The sequence below is a fragment of the Phyllobates terribilis genome, unplaced genomic scaffold, assembly GCF_046119375.1.
Source record: "Phyllobates terribilis strain yellow unplaced genomic scaffold, ASM4611937v1 Scaffold_10__3_contigs__length_209671492, whole genome shotgun sequence".
Taxonomy (NCBI): domain Eukaryota; kingdom Metazoa; phylum Chordata; class Amphibia; order Anura; family Dendrobatidae; genus Phyllobates; species Phyllobates terribilis.
In genome coordinates this window covers 133,784,263-133,802,608 of record NW_027362770.1, presented here as the reverse complement: position 1 = coordinate 133,802,608, position 18,346 = coordinate 133,784,263, and the positions used below count along the sequence as shown (strand labels likewise).

Below are 18,346 nucleotides of genomic sequence, written 5' to 3'. Positions count from 1 at the left end.
TGCTCCATTCATTCATTGTCTGTGTGTGTCTCTCTCTCCCTGCTCCATTCATTCATTGTCTGTGTGTGTCTCTCTCTCCCTGCTCCATTCATTCATTGTCTGTGTGTGTCTCTCTCTCCCTGCTCCATTCATTCATTGTCTGTGTGTGTCTCTCTCCCTGCTCCATTCATTCATTGTCTGTGTGTGTGTGTCTCTCTCCCTGCTCCATTCATTCATTGTCTGTGTGTGTCTCTCTCCCTGCTCCATTCATTCATTGTCTGTGTCTCTCTCTCCCTGCTCCATTCATTCATAGCGTCTCTCTCTCCCTGCTCCATTCATTCATTGTCTGTGTCTCTCTCTCCCTGCTCCATTGATTCATTGTCTGTGTCTCTCTCTCCCTGCTCCATTGATTCATTGTCTGTGTGTCTCTCTCTCCCTGCTCCATTCATTCATTGTCTGTGTGTCTCTCTCCCTGCTCCATTCATTCATTGTCTGTGTGTGTGTCTCTCTCCCTGCTCCATTCATTCATTGTCTGTGTGTGTGTCTCTCTCCCTGCTCCATTGATTCATTGTCTGTGTGTCTCTCTCCCTGCTCCATTCATTCATTGTCTGTGTGTGTGTCTCTCTCCCTGCTCCATTCATTCATTGTCTGTGTGTGTCTCTCTCTCCCTGCTCCATTCATTCATTGTCTGTGTGTGTCTCTCTCTCCCTGCTCCATTCATTCATTGTCTGTGTGTCTCTCTCCCTGCTCCATTCATTCATTGTCTGTGTGTGTCTCTCTCCCTGCTCCATTCATTCATTGTCTGTGTGTCTCTCTCTCCCTGCTCCATTCATTCATTGTCTGTGTGTCTCTCTCTCCCTGCTCCATTCATTCATTGTCTGTGTGTCTCTCTCCCTGCTCCATTCATTCATTGTCTGTGTCTCTCTCTCCCTGCTCCATTCATTCATAGCGTCTCTCTCTCCCTGCTCCATTCATTCATTGTCTGTGTCTCTCTCTCCCTGCTCCATTCATTCATTGTCTGTGTGTGTCTCTCTCTCCCTGCTCCATTCATTCATTGTCTGTGTCTCTCTCTCTCCCTGCTCCATTCATTCATTGTCTGTCTCTCTCCCTGCTCCATTGATTCATTGTCTGTGTCTCTCTCCCTGCTCCATTGATTCATTGTCTGTGTGTCTCTCCCTGCTCCATTGATTCATTGTCTGTGTGTGTGTCTCTCTCCCTGCTCCATTCATTCATTGTCTGTATGTGTGTCTCTCTCCCTGCTCCATTCATTCATTGTCTGTGTCTCTCTCTCCCTGCTCCATTCATTCATAGCGTCTCTCTCTCCCTGCTCCATTCATTCATTGTCTGTATGTGTGTCTCTCTCCCTGCTCCATTCATTCATTGTCTGTGTCTCTCTCTCCCTGCTCCATTCATTCATTGTCTGTGTGTCTCTCTCCCTGCTCCATTCATTCATTGTCTGTGTCTCTCTCTCCCTGCTCCATTCATTCATAGCGTCTCTCTCTCCCTGCTCCATTGATTCATTGTCTGTGTGTCTCTCTCCCTGCTCCATTCATTCATTGTCTGTGTGTGTGTCTCTCTCCCTGCTCCATTCATTCATTGTCTGTGTGTGTCTCTCTCTCCCTGCTCCATTCATTCATTGTCTGTGTGTCTCTCTCTCCCTGCTCCATTCATTCATTGTCTGTGTGTCTCTCTCTCCCTGCTCCATTCATTCATTGTCTGTGTGTCTCTCTCTCCCTGCTCCATTCATTCATTGTCTGTCTCATGATTCACCCCCGCTTCATTCATTGTCTATTGGTCTGTAGAGTAAGCACTCGGCTTTCTTCAGCTGTCCAATAGACAATGAATGGAGCAGAGGTTAGGCCGGCACATCTCTGCTTCATTCAAGATGGGGCTCTGAACCCTGAAAATCCCAGCGATTAGCAATTTATCCCTCATCATATAGATTAGGAATATTTTGCGATTTTGGACAAAAGCAAATATGTTCCAATGCCTCAAAAAAAAAATAAAATTGTTCATATTCATAGATACAAAAAACTATGGCGGCTGGATTACCGGGAGGGAAAATTTAAGAAGTGCTTGCATGCCTTCATGTGCAAATGGGCTTAGTCTTTTAAGGGGTTAAATGGCATCTCTAATATTCCTGTACATGGTCAGGCTCACAGGTGGCACGGGTGATCCTGCTTGTCTACAGGACCGCGCACCCACCTTACCCAGGTCACTATGGTTGCACCTTCTCTGGAAGGTGACTTAGTGCAGAAAGTGTGTAATTCCCCTTAGCCTTTAGACTGGTCTCTGATTAGCCCATGGCCCCCAAACTGTAACTGACCCCAGTTAATGTATATTCTTTTAGGGATCTTCAGCAGAATTTGACATCTTGGACCCTAGTGTGAAGAGAAGAACTCCTGAATCCCGGCAGTCGGTGAGTGTAGCAGCAGTCCTTTTCTTTTACAAGTCTGAAGCTCCTAACACCCAACCTTTACAGGCTAGTTCTGTCTCGATGGATCTATTTTTATATATTTATTTTCTAACATGAATTCGCTTTGCAAAAAAAACTTTAAAGGGAATCTGTCAGCAGGTTTTTGCTGGGTTGTCCTGGCAGAAGACCTGTGTGTCTGTAATTGTATATTAGAAAGCAATATTTACAATATTATTGTATAAGCAATCAACTGATCAGAGGTTCAAAGTCCCCTAAGGGGACTAATTAAAAGAAAATAAACCTAAAATAAAAATTATAATAAAAAAACAAAATGTGTTTGGCCACATCACCTCTAAAAAAAAAAATAAATAAATAATAATAAAAAAAATTTATAGAATAAAATGTGAAAGTCATCTGCACCCCAAAATGGAACCAGTAAAAATTTACAGCTTTCCCATTGCAAAAACAAAACCCTCATTCAGCAACATAGAACAATAAAATAATGCGAATTAAACTCCAATCAGCGACGCGGGATTTGAGAAAAAGATGGCAGCCGTTAGCGGCTCATCTGCAGGACGGAGGTCAGCGGCGATGCAGCCGTGAGATGACCGGCGTGAGGCGCTCATCTCCCGGCCGCTAGCTGAACGGAAGACCGGGGAGCGGCGCCTCCGGTCGGGATGCTTCTGCTGCGAGCAGCCGCGCATCTCCCGGCTTCTCGCAGCGGAAGTAGCCGCACAAGCAGCGCCGCTCCCCGGTCCTCACTAATACGACGCTGATTAATCGCGGTCGACACCCGCGACCAATCAGCGATATGGAAGGAAAATTTAAACGTCGCTCTACTGATTGGTCGCAGCCGCCCACCGCGACCAATCAGCGATATGAGCGGCAAATGTAAACCCCGCTCTGCTGATTGGTCGCGGCCACCAGCCGCGAAAAATCAGCGATATTGGCGCCAAATTTAAACACTGCTCTGCTGATTGGTTGCGGTTACCGGTCACGAATAATCAGCATTATTGGCGCCACATTTAAACACAGCTCTGCTGATTTAATTTAATTAATTTATTTAATTTTTTTTTTTTAAGTGGTTACAAAAGAAGAATATAAATGTGTCTATCTTTTTTTTTCTTTTAGTGATGCTTTTTCTCACAATGTGATGCCCACGCTGCAGCACTTGCAGGAACATTCTGTTCTGGTTATTGTTTCCTTTTTGTCGGCCGGCATTGCATTGTGTAAGCCGCCATCCAGGACACATTTCCTTGTTGTGCAATCTTGTAGTTTTTTTGTGCTTGCGTTTCCTATGATCTGTGTCTGTGACTCATGATGATGGGTTTAGAAGCTGGAAGTTGTAGGCTTTGTAATATTAGGCTGCACTGGTCGTCGAGGAATAAGTCCTGCGCTTCTGTACAGCTGAGCTTAGTGTAGTGCGGATTAATCACACTGTTCCTTAGCTATTGTATATCAAGTCACATTTTTTTTCAGTGTCCTAAAATTAAAAAGAATTTGTCAGCAAGTTTTTTCTACCCTATTTTAGAGCAGCATGATGTTAGGGCAGAGGCCCCAATTCCAGCAATATATCACTTACTGGGCTGCTTGCTGTAGTTTTGATAAAATCTCAGTTTTCTCTGCTGCAGATGTGGCGCCCAGCTTCGCTTGGTACCACAGATCCTAGAAGTGTGCATTAATGGAATCCTCCACAAGAGGCCCCCATAAACATTCACACATCTCCACCTTCCACCTCAGACCAGCAGAGGGAGCCCGTTAGGGATCTAAAAAGGGAAGGTGGAGCTAGGAAGCTCAGAATTCAGGAGTTCCTGCAGTAGAGAAGCTTGAGAGAGGTTAGTCTGCAGTGGAGCTCAGTCTAGTTTAGAGAACTCAGTTGTAGCTCAGTTAGAGCTTAAGGTGTGCCGGCGCCATAAGATCGGTGAAGAGCGGCAAGCTGCCGTTAGTGTGAGTAGCCTAGTGAGAGCCCAAGCGTGGCCGAAGGCGAGTGGAAAGTGAGTAGCAGTGGGGTCAGAGGAGCTTACCCAGCTCACCCCGGACATATACCGGACACCGGGTCCGAGCTTACCGGGATCTCTACGACCCAGTAAGGCATAACCGGAATCCCTGGAGAACTACAGGTCCCAGGTTCACCAGAGAGCCGATACGTAACAGAGCCAGGAGACACATAGGCCCCGTAAGCTGGGAGCGTGCACTCCAAGAGAAGGCCCTACCACTACGTCAGCCGGTGCAGGACACAGATAAAGTTAGGTCTAGCTCCAGGCAGGTCAGAAACTTACTACGCAGAGGCAAGTAACAGGAGGCCCTACACCCGCTCATTGGGGAGGATCCTGATATGCACCCTTCACCCTACAGCGCTCCGGGACGTGCCTGAATTTCCATCAGTAAAAGGTACTGAAGTGACTATCGTGTCTGCCCCTGTTCTTGCTCAGACCCGGCTGGGTCTCGCTTGTCCTGCATCCCCCTCTCCGTACGCTGCCCTGAGGCCCAGCTCCACCTGTGGGGAGCTATACCATCGAGCTGCCTGATCACCGGCCTCAGTGGACTGCCGCAGCGCTGGTGATTCTCACCAGAAACCACAGGTGGCGTCACGAACTTTCAAAGAGTTAACAAACAATCCCCTTTTAAAAGCTGACCCCAGGGTACGGGCCCGGAAGCCGACCACCGCGACATCCCCAAGGCAAAGGCCCGGGTACCGAGTCATCCCCATCCCCCTGGGCTAGTCACAGATCTAGCAGTTCTCTAAATGCTGAGCTGTATATAACCACGCCCACACCACTGATTGGCCGGTATCTGTGTGCACTGTGCTTAGGTAGAAAGCTGCCAATCAGTGCTGGGGGTGGGGCTGGACTAGTTAGCAGCAGGTTTACTAGTCCTCTAGCGATAATAATCTCCTGCTGATTGCACAGTTTTATAAAAACTACAGCAAGCAGCCCGGTAAATGACACATCACTGGAATCAGGGTCTCTCTCTACATTATGCTGCTGTCAGATTAGGCAGAATTTATTTATTTTTTTTAAATTCTTTGTCCATTGTGTGAAAAAAATGACCTGACACTATGATGGCTCTACCTTTTATGTGTATGTATGTGTGTGTGTGCATATATATATAATATATATATATATATATATATATATATATATATATACATACATACATACATACATACATACATACATACATACAGTACAGACCAAAAGTTTGGACACACCTTCTCATTTAAAGATTTTTCTGTATTTCCATGACTATGAAGATTGTACATTCACACTGAAGGCATCAAAACTATGAATTAACACATGTGGAATTATATACTTAACAAAAAAGTGTGAAACAACTGAAAATATGTCTTATATTCTAGGTTCTTCAAAGTAGCCACCTTTTGCCTTGATGACTGCTTTGCACACTCTTGGCATTCTCTTGATGAGCTTCAAGAGGTAGTCACCAGAAATGGTCTTCCAACAATCTTGAAGGAGTTCCCAGAGATGCTTAGCACTTGTTGGCCCTTTTGCCGTCACTCTGCGGTCCAGCTCACCCCAAACCATCTCGATTGGGTTCAGGTCTGGTGACTGTGGAGGCCAGGTCATCTGGCGTAGCACCCCATCACTCTCCTTCTTGGTCAAATAGCCCTTACACAGCCTGGAGGTGTGTTTGGGGTCATTGTCCTGTTGAAAAATAAATGATGGTCTAATTAAACGCAAGCCGGATGGAATAGCATGCCGCTGCAAGATGCTGTGGTAGCCATGCTGGTTCAGTATGCCTTCAATTTTGAATAAATCCCCAACAGTGTCACCAGCAAAGCACCCCCACACCATCACACCTTCTCTTCCATGCTTCACGGTGGGAACCAGGCATGTAGAGTCCATCCGTTCACCTTTTCTGCGTCGCACAAAGACACGGTGGTTGGAACCAAAGATCTCAAATTTGGACTCATCAGACCAAAGCACAGATTTCCACTGGTCTAATGTCCATTCCTTGTGTTCTGTAGCCCAAACAAGTCTCTTCTGCTTGTTCCCTGTCCTTAGCAGTGGTTTCTTATCAGCTATTTTACCATGAAGGCCTGCTGCACAAAGTCTCCTCTTAACAGTTGTTGTAGAGATATATCTGCTGCTAGAACTCTGTGTGGCATTGACCTGGTCTCTAATCTGAGCTGCTGTTAACCTGCGATTTCTGAGGCTGGTGACTCGGATAAACTTATCCTCAGAAGCAGAGGTGACTCTTGGTCTTCCTTTCCTGGGGCGGTCCTCATGTCATCCAGTTTCTTTGTAGCGCTTGATGGTTTTTGCAACTGCACTTGGGGACACTTTCAAAGTTTTCCCAATTTTTCGCACTGACTGACCTTCATTTCTTATAGTAATGATGGCCACTCGTTTCTTCTTTACTTAGCTGCTTTTTTCTTGCCATAATACAAATTCTAACAGTCTATTCAGTAGGACTATCAGCTGTGTATCCACCAGACTTCTGCACAACACAACTGATGGTCCCAACCCCATTTATAAGGCAAGAAATCCCACTTATTAAACCTGACAGGGCACACCTGTGAAGTGAAGACCATTTCCAGTGACTACCTCTTGAAGCTCATCAAGAGAATGCCAAGAGTGTGCAAAGCAGTCATCAAAGCAAAAGGTGGCTACTTTGAAGAACCTAGAATATAAGACATATTTTCAGTTGTTTCACACTTTTTTGTTAAGTATATAATTCCACATGTGTTAATTCATAGTTTTGATGCCTTCAGTGTGAATGTACAATTTTCATAGTCATGAAAATACAGAAATTTCTTTAAATGAGAAGGTGTGTCCAAACTTTTGGTCATATATATATATATATATATATATATATATATATATATATATATATATATATATATATATATATATATATATATATATATAATATAATGACCAAAAGTTTGGACACGCCTTCTCATTTAAAGAAATTTCTGTATTTTCATGACTATGAAAATTGTACATTCACACAGGAGTATCCAAAATGTCCCTTTATTTGTCTGACCTAATCATGCAGAAGATGGTTTCACATTTCTTGAGATATCATCCGGCCATGTTTTTTCATATGGTTTAGTGTCACCGCACCTTCTCTATTGGGGGAACTGGGGTTTTCCACGATTTCGCAATGAAAATGTGTGACTCCTTTTTGCCAAGTGAAATATTATTTTTCTTCTGTATTTTTTACCTATTTTCTCACGGTTCATTTCTCGCTTCATATTATTTTTTTTTTTAGATTTATCATTTTTTTAAACAGCGGCAGGTAAAAAAAAAAAAAATTATATATATATATTATTAGTTGTTTTTTTTTTTTTTTAGACTTTACTGAACAACTTGTTAGGTGCATTCAGCGGGTTATAACAGCCGTGTAGACACCTATCAAGTGTAGTTTGTTGTTTTGTGTTTTTCTTTCTTAATTTTTCCATAATGTTTGCGCTACAAAATAATTTTTCTACTTTTTTTTTTTTTTTTTTTGATATCTTAAAAAAAAAATAATAATAATAATAAAAAAAAATGCATTTAAGCATGAGCTTTTACACGAGGGGGTGAAATTAATTAAATATGGCCTTTTTTAAAATTTAAAGGGGTTGTACAGGATTAAACAATGGGCCACGACAGCTTGTTTCTGTTATTGCTGCTCATCTCCAGTAAAATGATAGGTATAAATTGCAATACCAGTGACAACCTGCAAACAGGTGTGGCGCTGTTGTTTTGGAAGGATTAAAGTTGTTTTTTTAATTTTGTATAATCCTTGTAACCGACTCCCTTTTTTATTTTTTGCGTAGACGCCTGGTTTCGGCACACAGAATGACGACGACAATCTCCATCATCACCTACGACGTATGGAGAATTCCCTCAGTATGTTCGCTGAGGAATCTGACCAGAACAAACTGATTCATCATATGAGCCGCTTGGCTCTGGAGTTTAACCGGCTGGCAAGTAAAGTGCACAAGAATGAGCAGCGGACATCGGTGTTACAGGTACAGGAGACTGGGAGTTGTTATTTCTGTGTCCGTTTTCATCTACGAAGCTGAACGATGTATAAGAAGAAACTGGGAGATTACTGGAACAAATCAGTTATTACCTGACATAAATCAGTGTAATGTGGCTAGCAATAAGATGGCTTAAAGTGTTTTGCCAGCACTATAGGTGCAGGACCCTCCTTAACTTCCCAGTATCTATTGCTTTTGCCATTGTCCAATAGCTTCCCTGCCCTGAACCGAAAACCCGATTCTCTCTCATGCCTGCAGGGACATTGACAGACAGGAGAGCAGGAGCAGAAAAGCAAATCCCTGCAAACTCCTTGCAGATGTTGTCCTTTGTGGGATTTGAACCCAGGACCCTAAGTCTGCAGTGCTAACCATTGAGCCACCGAGCTGTCTACTTGTATACTACATTTTCACCAGTTTTACACTTCACAGGCTCCATCTCTAATGTTCTCTTAGTTTTCACCCACTAGCTCAGAGATATCTGCAAAGATGTTTCCCATACACGGCACACACTAACACGAGGGCTTCCTCTTATTTTTTTATTCTGTAGTAGATGAGACAGAAGTAGTATTAGTGGCATAGAAGACTTTATACAGCAGAACTGAGCTGTGTAACTGTGAATCCAGCTCTGGATTAGTTGCTTAAAGCTGCAGCTCCATCTTCCTATCTCTCTCGTGCTGTGTGCTCCTCAGTCCTGACACCTCACTGATTTGTGTAACTGTGAATCCAGCTCCTTATTAGTTGCTTAAAGCTGCAGCTCCATCTTCCCATCTCTCTTGTACTGTGCTCCTCAGTCCTGACACCTCACTGAGCTGTGTAACTGTGAATCCAGCTCTGGATTAGTTGCTTAAAGCTGCAGCTCCATCTTCCCATCTCTCTTGTACTGTGCTCCTCAGTCCTGACACCTCACTGAGCTGTGTAACTGTGAATCCAGCTCCTTATTAGTTGCTTAAAGCTGCAGCTCCATCTTCCCATCTCTCTTGTACTGTGCTCCTCAGTCCTGACACCTCACTGAACTGGCAGTCCTTCTTGCTTTGACCAAGGCAGATTTGAGGAGTTTTTCAGAGTGGATGGTGAATTTAGAAGTGGCTCATCAGTGGAGAAATAAGATAAGATATAATGCAAAGTTTCTTATATTCGCTTGTAGTATTGATTTATGCAAAGTTTGTTGAAACGACCATTTAATGATTGATGGGTAAACCTCAGTTAAGGCTGCCTGTCTCATTTTATGGCCCCTGTAACCATGTCCTATGCCTGCTGCTTTAAAGGGAAAGTGGGGTACTAAGATAACCTTTTCTATGCCATATCGTGCAGACTTTGTGCGAGCAGCTAAGGAAGGAGAATGAGGACCTGCGGTCTAAACTGGAGGTGGATTGGAATCAGAGACACCAGACAGAACAAGACCTGAGGTGAGAAGACCTCACATGTAAGGCTATGTGCCCACGTTGCGGACCTGAAGCATATTTTTTACGCTTCTCCCTGGCGGGAAAATCGCATGCGGATATTACATGCGGTTTTCCCGCCAGGTAGAAGCGTTTGTGAGGCGTCTTTGCATGCATTTCCGCATGCGGGTTATCAAGCACTTCTCCAAGCATCACTTGGAAAAGTGCTTGACAACTTGTTCAGAATGGTAAAAAATTAAAAAATAAACTTTATACTCACCTTCTGATGCATCCTCTGCCCCGTCCGGAGTCTTGAGCGGCTCACGCTGTTGTGTGCAGGACCTGCGGTGACGTCATTGAGTCATGTGGTGGGTCACATGACTCAATGACGTGGCAGGTCCTTCAGACAACAGCGCGACGGAGGGAAAACATCAGAAGATAAGTATAAACTTTATTTTATTCTTTTTTTTACAGGTTCTTTGGTACCCAGGTCTGGATGAGAGTCTCCTCTCCTCCAGACTTGGGTACCATCCGCACATTGATTCCGCTGCGCTTCCGCAAAATTAATGAACATGCTGCGGATTTTTGACCGCAACATATACGCTGCGGAAAAATCCGCAGCATGGGCATTGACATTGCGGAATGCCATTGGGGACCATGGGGTGCGGATATACATGCGTTTTACAAGTGTTTACGCTGCGGAAATTCCGCAGCATATACGCTTGAAAAACGCTACGTGGGCACACAGCTTAAGGGACGGGGGATTTTAGGGGGATATTTTCCAGATGAATGCTTTTTTTTTTTTTTTTTTGGCACTGATTATTTTTGCTTTATATACTTAAAGGTGTTAAAAAAATGAATGCACATAAGTGAGCTTGAAAAGGGCCATTCTAAAATGAATCATTAAAGGGATTATTCAGGATTTAAAAAAAAAAAAAATTAGGAGAAACAGCGCCACCCCTGATTGTAGGTTGAGTGCAGTATTGCAGCTTAGCTCAATTTACTTCAATGGGCCTTAGTTGCAATATCTGACACAACTCGTGGTCAGGGGTGGCGCTGTTTCTGAAAGAAAGTGGCTATGTTATTATTATTTTTTTTTTTTAAATCCTGGATAACTCCTTTAGGCTACGCACCCACAATAAGCTTCTGGTGAGTTTTTGATGTTGTAGATTTTCTGCACCCATTAAGTAAAATAGGTTACTTGCATTTTTTTGAAAATACTCAGTGTAAAAAAAAAAAAAAAAAAAACTCCCCAAAAATTCATCATGGAAATATAGCCTTAATAAAATGTATTAGTAACTGCTACTCTGTGCACTACATTAGAATGACCAGTAGATGGAGACATAACGCAACCTAACGCACAGGTGAACTTTTCTAGTGCTGGGTTCTTATGGTGGAGTTTTTATATTGGTTGATTGGGGGTTAATCTTTGTATCTAAAAAGGCTTCATTTTTATTTTTTTGTCTTTTGGCTAAAGGTATGAAAACCAAGAGTTGAAGAAATTATTTTTACATAGAGGGAAAGTATCAGCAGCCTCAAATGGCAGTACTCCGGCTACGGGGGAGACCACGCATGTTGAGAATGCAACACATGAGCAGGTGAATAAACTTCTATCCGCACAGTTGTGTCCTCTTATACTGGATCTGTATTAGAAACCTTCACTTACTATAGGACCTGTCATTTTCTTTCTGTGGTGCAAAAAAATTTGTATTTTTGTAAAAAAATAAAAAAAAAATAAAAAATGTTTTTGTCACCATTTTTCGAGACCCATAACACTTTCTATTTTCAGGATCTGGTGCTGGGTGAAGGCTTATTTTTTATACTGTGAGCTGACATATTTATTGATACCATTTTTGGGATATATACAATGTTTTGATGGTCTTTTATTGAAACCCAGTAATTCTGGCATTTACATTTTTTTTTCTCGTTACGCCGTTTACAGATCAGATTAATTTACATTATATTTTCATAGGTCGGACTTTTACGTGTCTTTTTAAAAAAAAAAAATAAATAACTTTTATTTTTAATGGGGCAAAAGGAGGACGATTTTAACTTTTGTTTTTTATATTTTTTTTCATATTTTCTATTTTTTTTTCTTCTGTATTTAATAGTCCCCTTAGGGGACTTGAAGCTGTGATTGTCTGATCGCTTGTGCTATACATAGCAGGGCTTCAGCATAGCATTTATGGAAACTACAACAAGCAGCCTAGTAAGTGACACATCACTGGAATCAGGGTCTCTGTCCCTACATCATGTTGCTCTCAGAATACATTGCACAAACCTGCTGGCAGATTCACTTTAAAAATCATTATCGCGTCCCGTGCACTTTTAGCGCACTTAATGGATATGCTGGAGATTTTCCATCTGGATTCATGGACTGAAAACTGCCTCAAAGTTGATTTAAAATTTAAAAATTGACAAATCCCATCCAGTAAAAATCTCCAATAGAATTTGACCCATTAAGCAGATTCTAAATGTCTCCATCAATTTCACCCTTTGCAGTGGCTGAAAAATCTGCATCAAAATCAGCAAGTCACGCCGATTCACAGATTTTGATGCAGATTTCTTGGAGATCAGAAATGTAAAATTTGTTCAGATGAATGAATGACCTCCAACCCCCAACAACTACACAATATCCATCAGTTCCTCACATTCCTGACACTTCTTTCTCATCTTCCCTTCAGCTTGTCCCAATACTGAATCTGAAAATTTCCTATTTTTTTTTATTAATATTTGACTTTTTCTCTTTTTATTCCAGTCCGCCAAATTGTTGGAAAAATCTTCAAATAAAGACCAAGTTGGGTCCTTGTTAAAGAAAGTGAAAATTCTGGAACATCAGAGGACAGAGGTAATTAAAATTGCAAATTACAGTATGGTAGTGTAGCATAGCCAATACTGAACCTCTACTATAGGGCTTGTGCCCCCAAAACAAATTGGAGCTGCTGAGATAGTGTCCTGATTCGTGTTCTGTAACTTGCCATCCAAGTGGGCATTTCTTCTTCATTAGCATTCTAACAGCACTATAGGAGCTGGAACTTAATTTCAACCACTTTCCAGCATGCCATTGTCCAACAGCTTGCCTCTCTGTTATGCATTTCCTTAGACAGGAGAGAAGGAGCAGAGAGCTGACACTCTGCGTTAACACCCACGGTGTTTAACTCCTCTGATGATGCTGTCAATAGTGACAGCGACATCAATCGGCATAGCAGAGGGAGGGAGCTCCCTCTCTGCTTCGATTGGCACAGCGAGATTGCGATGGTGACCCCAAAGATGGCTGCAGTGTCACCCAGGGATGGTGGCCTGCATGCCCCCGCTGAGAGCAAGAGCTGACATGCCTCCTCCCTGTCTGCGAGACGCTGATCTCATGCCCTGCAATGCAAAAAACACTGCAGAGGATTAGATCAGCAATCAGGGCAGGGAAAGTTGATGCCCCATCCTGGAACAAGGGGAAAAAAGTAAAAAAAAAAACAAAAAAACAACTTTTTTACAAATTGTAAAAATAGAAAAAAAAATGACACCAATAAATACATATAGTAATGCAGAAAATAAACAAAACACACATTTGCTCTCGCCCTTTGAAAATTAAAAACTTGAGGCCAATGTAACATTTTAGTGGAAAAAATGGTAATTTTTCATTTACTCAGCCTAATATTATACAATTCTGTGAATTGCTTGAATGTTGAAAATGCTCATGACACGCCCTAGATGAATTCCTTGAGAGGTGTAGTTTCCAAAATCGGGTCATTTGTGGGGGTTTCTGCTGTTTTTGGCATGTTAGAAGCTCTGCAAATATGACATGGCGTCCGCAATTTTTTCCAGCCAAAATGCTTTCCGAGCCCCGCCATGCGCCCAAACAGTAGTTTTCCACTACATATGGGGTATCGGTGTACTCAGGAGAAATTGCACAACAAATTGTACAGTTAATTTTCCCCTGTTACCCTTTTTGAAAATTAAAAAATTGGGGCTAAATGAACATTTTTGTGGGAAAAATTTAAAATGTTCATTTTTTGCCTTCCACATTGCTTTAATTCCTGTGAAGCACCTGAAGGGTTAATACACTTCTTGAATGTGGTTTTGAGCACCTTGAGGGGTGCAGTTTTTAGAATAGTGTCACTTTTGGGTATTTTCTGTCATAAAGACCCCTCAAAGTCACTTCAAATGTGATGTGGTCCCTAAAAAAAAAAAAAATAGATAAAAAAAAAATTGGTTTTGTAAATTTTGCTGGAAAAAATAGAAGTCGTTGGTCAACTTTTAACCCTTCTAACTTCCTAACAAAAAAAATAATGTTTAAGAAATTCTGCAGATGTAAAGTAGACATGTGGGAAATGTTATTTATAAAATATTTTGTGCAGCATGACTAACTTGTTTAAGGATATAAAAACTGAGTTTGAAAATTGTGAAATTTTCCAAATGTTTTCACAAATAAACGCAAAAAGAAGTACAAAGTGTCACGAACAAACAATCTCAGAATCAGGGGGATCCGTTGAAGCGTTCCAGAGTTATTACCTCATAAAGTGACCGTGGTCCGAAATGTAAAATTTGGTCTGGTCAGGAAGGTGAAAAAACAGGCTTGGGGGGGGTAAAGGGCTGAAAGAGAACCAGTCATCAGGATCAGGCATGTTAAACTAATGATGAGCCGAGTTCTCAATCTGCCCAAGCGCTGCCCGCACATAAAATGGCACTGGCGTGAAAGTTTTTTAGGCAGTATTAAGATAAGAAAACCAGAGGCAGCTGAGGAGCTGGGGCAGGGACGAAGACCCTACCCACAGTCCTGCCCCCATGCACAAACAGAGTATTGCGCCCAAACTTCTAACGATGATAAAAGAATAACCAGACTGCAGATTTCTACACTGAAGGTACCTATTAAATTAGTGCCTTCATGCCCATACATTTAGTTTTATATCTAATCCTGGTGACAGGTTCTCTTTAAACAGCACGATGTGCTGACGAGAAGAAAAATGATTTTTAAGCCAGCTTAAAAATCATTTCACCCGACGAACAAGCCCGATGTGCCGCCGAGAAGAAAAATGATTTTTCAAGCAAGCTTAAAAATCATTTCACCCGACGAACAAGCACGATGTGCTGCCGAGAAGAAAAATGATTTTTCAAGCAAGCTTAAAAATCATTTCACCCAACGAACAAGCAGTTTAAAAGCCACAGTGTGAATGCAGCTTTAGAGATGTTCTCCTGCTGATTTATTCTGTTTTTTTTTCACAGCTCTTGGATGTGAATAAGCAGTGGGATCAGCAGTTTCGCTCTATGAAACATCAGTATGAAGAGAAGGTACAGTATTGTATATTCATATTTACAGATTTCAGTTTTCCTCCCAATTGACAAAGCATTAAAATGTCTGAAAACGAACCCCCCCCACAGATCACATCTCTGCGTCAGAAGATTTCACAGGCCAACAAATCTGAAAGTGAGCAGGAGGCTGAGCGAGATCGGAAGCAGAGAGACTTCGATCGCAAACTTCTCCTGGCCAGAGACAAAATAGAGGAAAAAGAGGTGACGCATTGGGCTTTGTTATATGGTAATACTGTAAAAATGCCAATAATATTTGATTGACAAGGAAATCTTTGGGGGCATTTTTTTTTTCTTGCTTAAAGGGGCTTTCCACTTCCTGGACAACCCCTTTTTAAATTTAGCAGTCCCTGTTGTAAAATAAAAATAGCAGCCACTCACCTCCTGCATCGGAGGAGTTTCATCGATAGCGCCGCCGAGTCTCCAGGGGCTCGTGTGGCTTTGTCCGACATTTGTCCGAAGACAGTAAGCCCAATAGCGGCTCACGTGGTGGCGATGCTAGAGAGGTGAGGATTTTACAATAGGGTCCATTTAATTTAGGAAGGGATCGTCACGGTAGTGGACATACCCTTTTATACACATATTTTTGGGGTTGTTAAAATTATTTTCTTTGGGTTTTATTAAAAACGTTGAACCGTTTAGTTTCTGCAGTCTTTCTATCACAGTACATAGCAGGCTGCAGAATGAGTTAACCATGAATACGTCAGTGAGTTTGTCTGACAACAGGATCTGTAACCCTTTTCTATGCTCTGCTAATTGATTTTGTAGATTGATTTATGACAAGTTGAAAGGGTGACGTGATCGTGAAGTTTATTCAGGAGAACTGAGATAAGAGTCAGAGACAAGAGAGTTCAGAACTAGCTTGCTAACAGATCCTTTGTTTTCTCATTTTGCAGTAATACATAGAGGCAGTAAAAGCCAAGTGGTCCAAAGTGATTGACACCCTAATGAAAAAATAATTTTTAGTTAAAAATACATGTATTTGAAGAAGACCTATTAAAAATGGAGCAAAATGCCTTGTAAAAATCCCTGCACTCCCCTGATTCTTCCGCTCTTTTCCGTTTTGTTCTGCGTCGCTGTATTGCAGAGATATTCCCATTTTTTTTCTTCTGGAGCGCACTATGTGAAATCTCTGGGCATTTCTTCAGAGTCTTCTCTGGGTGTGTGCACTTTCATCCCTCCCTCCCAAATTCTTCCAATCACAGCTCAGCAGACTCGGAGTCTGATGGGCTGCTAGATCAGCTGCTGAGCTGTGATTGGCAGCATCTTTGAGGGAGGCTTGAAAGAGCACGCCCCCAGAGAAGACTCTGAAGAAACGCTTAGCAGAGATTTCACATACAGCTCTCCAGAAGAAACAAATGTGAATATCTCTGCAATGGAGCGACGCAGCACAAAACGGAAAAAAGCGTTACAATTTGAATAATTCCGTGATTTACTTTTTTTTTTTTTTTTACAAGATATTTGATTTTCATTTTTTAAGCATTTTGACAGGCCCTCTTTAACTTGTAAAGCAATTTTTTTTTTACATTTCTTTTTTTGTGCACAGCCTATAGGCCCCTTTTAATTACAGCATTGATGAGGGTCCTGACAGTCGGATTTGCACAGATCAAAAAATGCATATAATAGCAATATATCATCACTTTTCGTGAAAACCCTAATGTGTTTTTTTTGTGGAAGTTTGACGGTTTTGAAGTTATAGATTTGGACTAATGTCGGCCGAACCCTCCGACATCAGGGGTCTTGGCCAACTGCCTAGTGTGTAGGGCCTGCCGACTCTCTCTTAGATATCTTTTGGACTGCAGATCCTTCTGCTCTATGAGAGATAAACTGCGTCAGACATGCTGCAGACTGCAAATCTGCAGCGGATTACCGTGGAAGGAAAGTCAATTAAATTTTTAAAAACCTCCACGCACTACAGAATAACATCTGCCCTTAATTGACACGTTGTGCGACCACGTCATAATGTTTCTTTTATTCCTTCACAGTCACAAATACAGAAGATGGAGTCTGAGATAAGAGATTTAAGGCAAAAAAACAGGTTCCTTCATGACCAGATGAGTTCCACCAGCAAACAGCGGGAATATCAGGAGCGCGAGATCGGCCGACTGAATAAAGTAATTTTTAATATTTGTTGTAGAAGGTACATTTCAGCTTCTGCTGGACGGCACCGTTGCGTATGGACTAGATCCACCTTGAGAGAAGGACTTCTTCACATGTCTCCACTTGGGACTTACTGTATTGTGTCGTTGTCTTCACAGGCTTTGGAAGAGGCTCTGAAGCTGCAGGGATCAGGTCCACGTTCTCCATCTTTCTCTGCCTCCACTGAGGACACTGGGCTCCTTCAGCGCCAAGAACTCATAACTCAGATTGACCTCCTCAAACAGCAGGTAAATGACCTCTTTTTACTCAACTGATGCTCTCAAGAAATTTAGCTTTTACCAAGTGACCAAATGCTATGTGGTAGACTTAACTTTTTGGATTGGGTCCTATAATGTAAATTTAATCGCTTCAGACAGCCCTGGAGATCAGATGAAATGGCCACCTTGGTTTTATCCTTGGGTTTCATTTCTCTGATTACTTTGCCACCTTTGAGTGTCTCCGTTTCAACCCTAGCTTCTAAGCTCCCTCACGTACTTTTGGGGCTTGCGCAGTGAAGAAGGGTCTACTACCCACCGATTAATTTGCACATTTGCCACATGGGTGGCTCGTGATGATACAGGGTGGGTACATCATCACATGACACCTCTATGGCACTTGGCACATGCGCAGATGAACCGGTGGGCAGTAGACCTCTTTTTACTGCACAGGTGCCATGGAGGTGGTCCTTGATTACTATTTATTTTTAGAGCACCATTGGTTCCAGACAATGGTACAGAGGGGAGAGAATCCTACCCTTGCGTGCATACAGGGTAATGGGGAAGGAGACAGTTGGTTGGGGGGTTGCGACAGCTCTAGTGGTGGTGAAGTGGCAGCTGCGTCATTGCAGGCTGTAGCTTTCTTGAAGACATGGGTTCTTAAGTTCCATCTGAAAGATCTGAGTGTGGCGGATAATCAGAAGTGTTGGGGCACAGAATTCCAAAGGATGGGGAGACATTTTGGAGACGATTGTGTGAGGAACATACGAGTGTGGAGACGAGAAGGAGATCTTGTGAGGATGAGAGATTACGTGTGGGAATGTATCAGGAGATTAGTTCGGAGATATACAGAGGGGACAAATTACGGACGGCTTTGTAGGTCCATGTTAGCAGTTTAAACTGGATATGTTGGGGAATTGGGAGT

The 18,346-nt window shown here is 42.3% G+C and overlaps 1 protein-coding gene across 1 annotated transcript in view; it reads left to right on the top strand.

Moving 5' to 3' along the window:
• TNIP1 (TNFAIP3 interacting protein 1) overlaps positions 1–18,346 on the top strand; it is a 62,893-nt gene that overhangs the window by 32,737 nt on the left and 11,810 nt on the right. Inside the window, exons 5-13 of the mRNA XM_073649814.1 lie at positions 2,330–2,398; positions 8,181–8,375; positions 9,699–9,793; positions 11,244–11,364; positions 12,525–12,614; positions 14,984–15,049; positions 15,140–15,271; positions 17,053–17,181; positions 17,326–17,454. Of these exons, the coding sequence (XP_073505915.1) occupies positions 2,330–2,398; positions 8,181–8,375; positions 9,699–9,793; positions 11,244–11,364; positions 12,525–12,614; positions 14,984–15,049; positions 15,140–15,271; positions 17,053–17,181; positions 17,326–17,454 (1,026 nt within the window). The remainder of the gene's footprint in view (positions 1–2,329; positions 2,399–8,180; positions 8,376–9,698; positions 9,794–11,243; positions 11,365–12,524; positions 12,615–14,983; positions 15,050–15,139; positions 15,272–17,052; positions 17,182–17,325; positions 17,455–18,346) is intronic.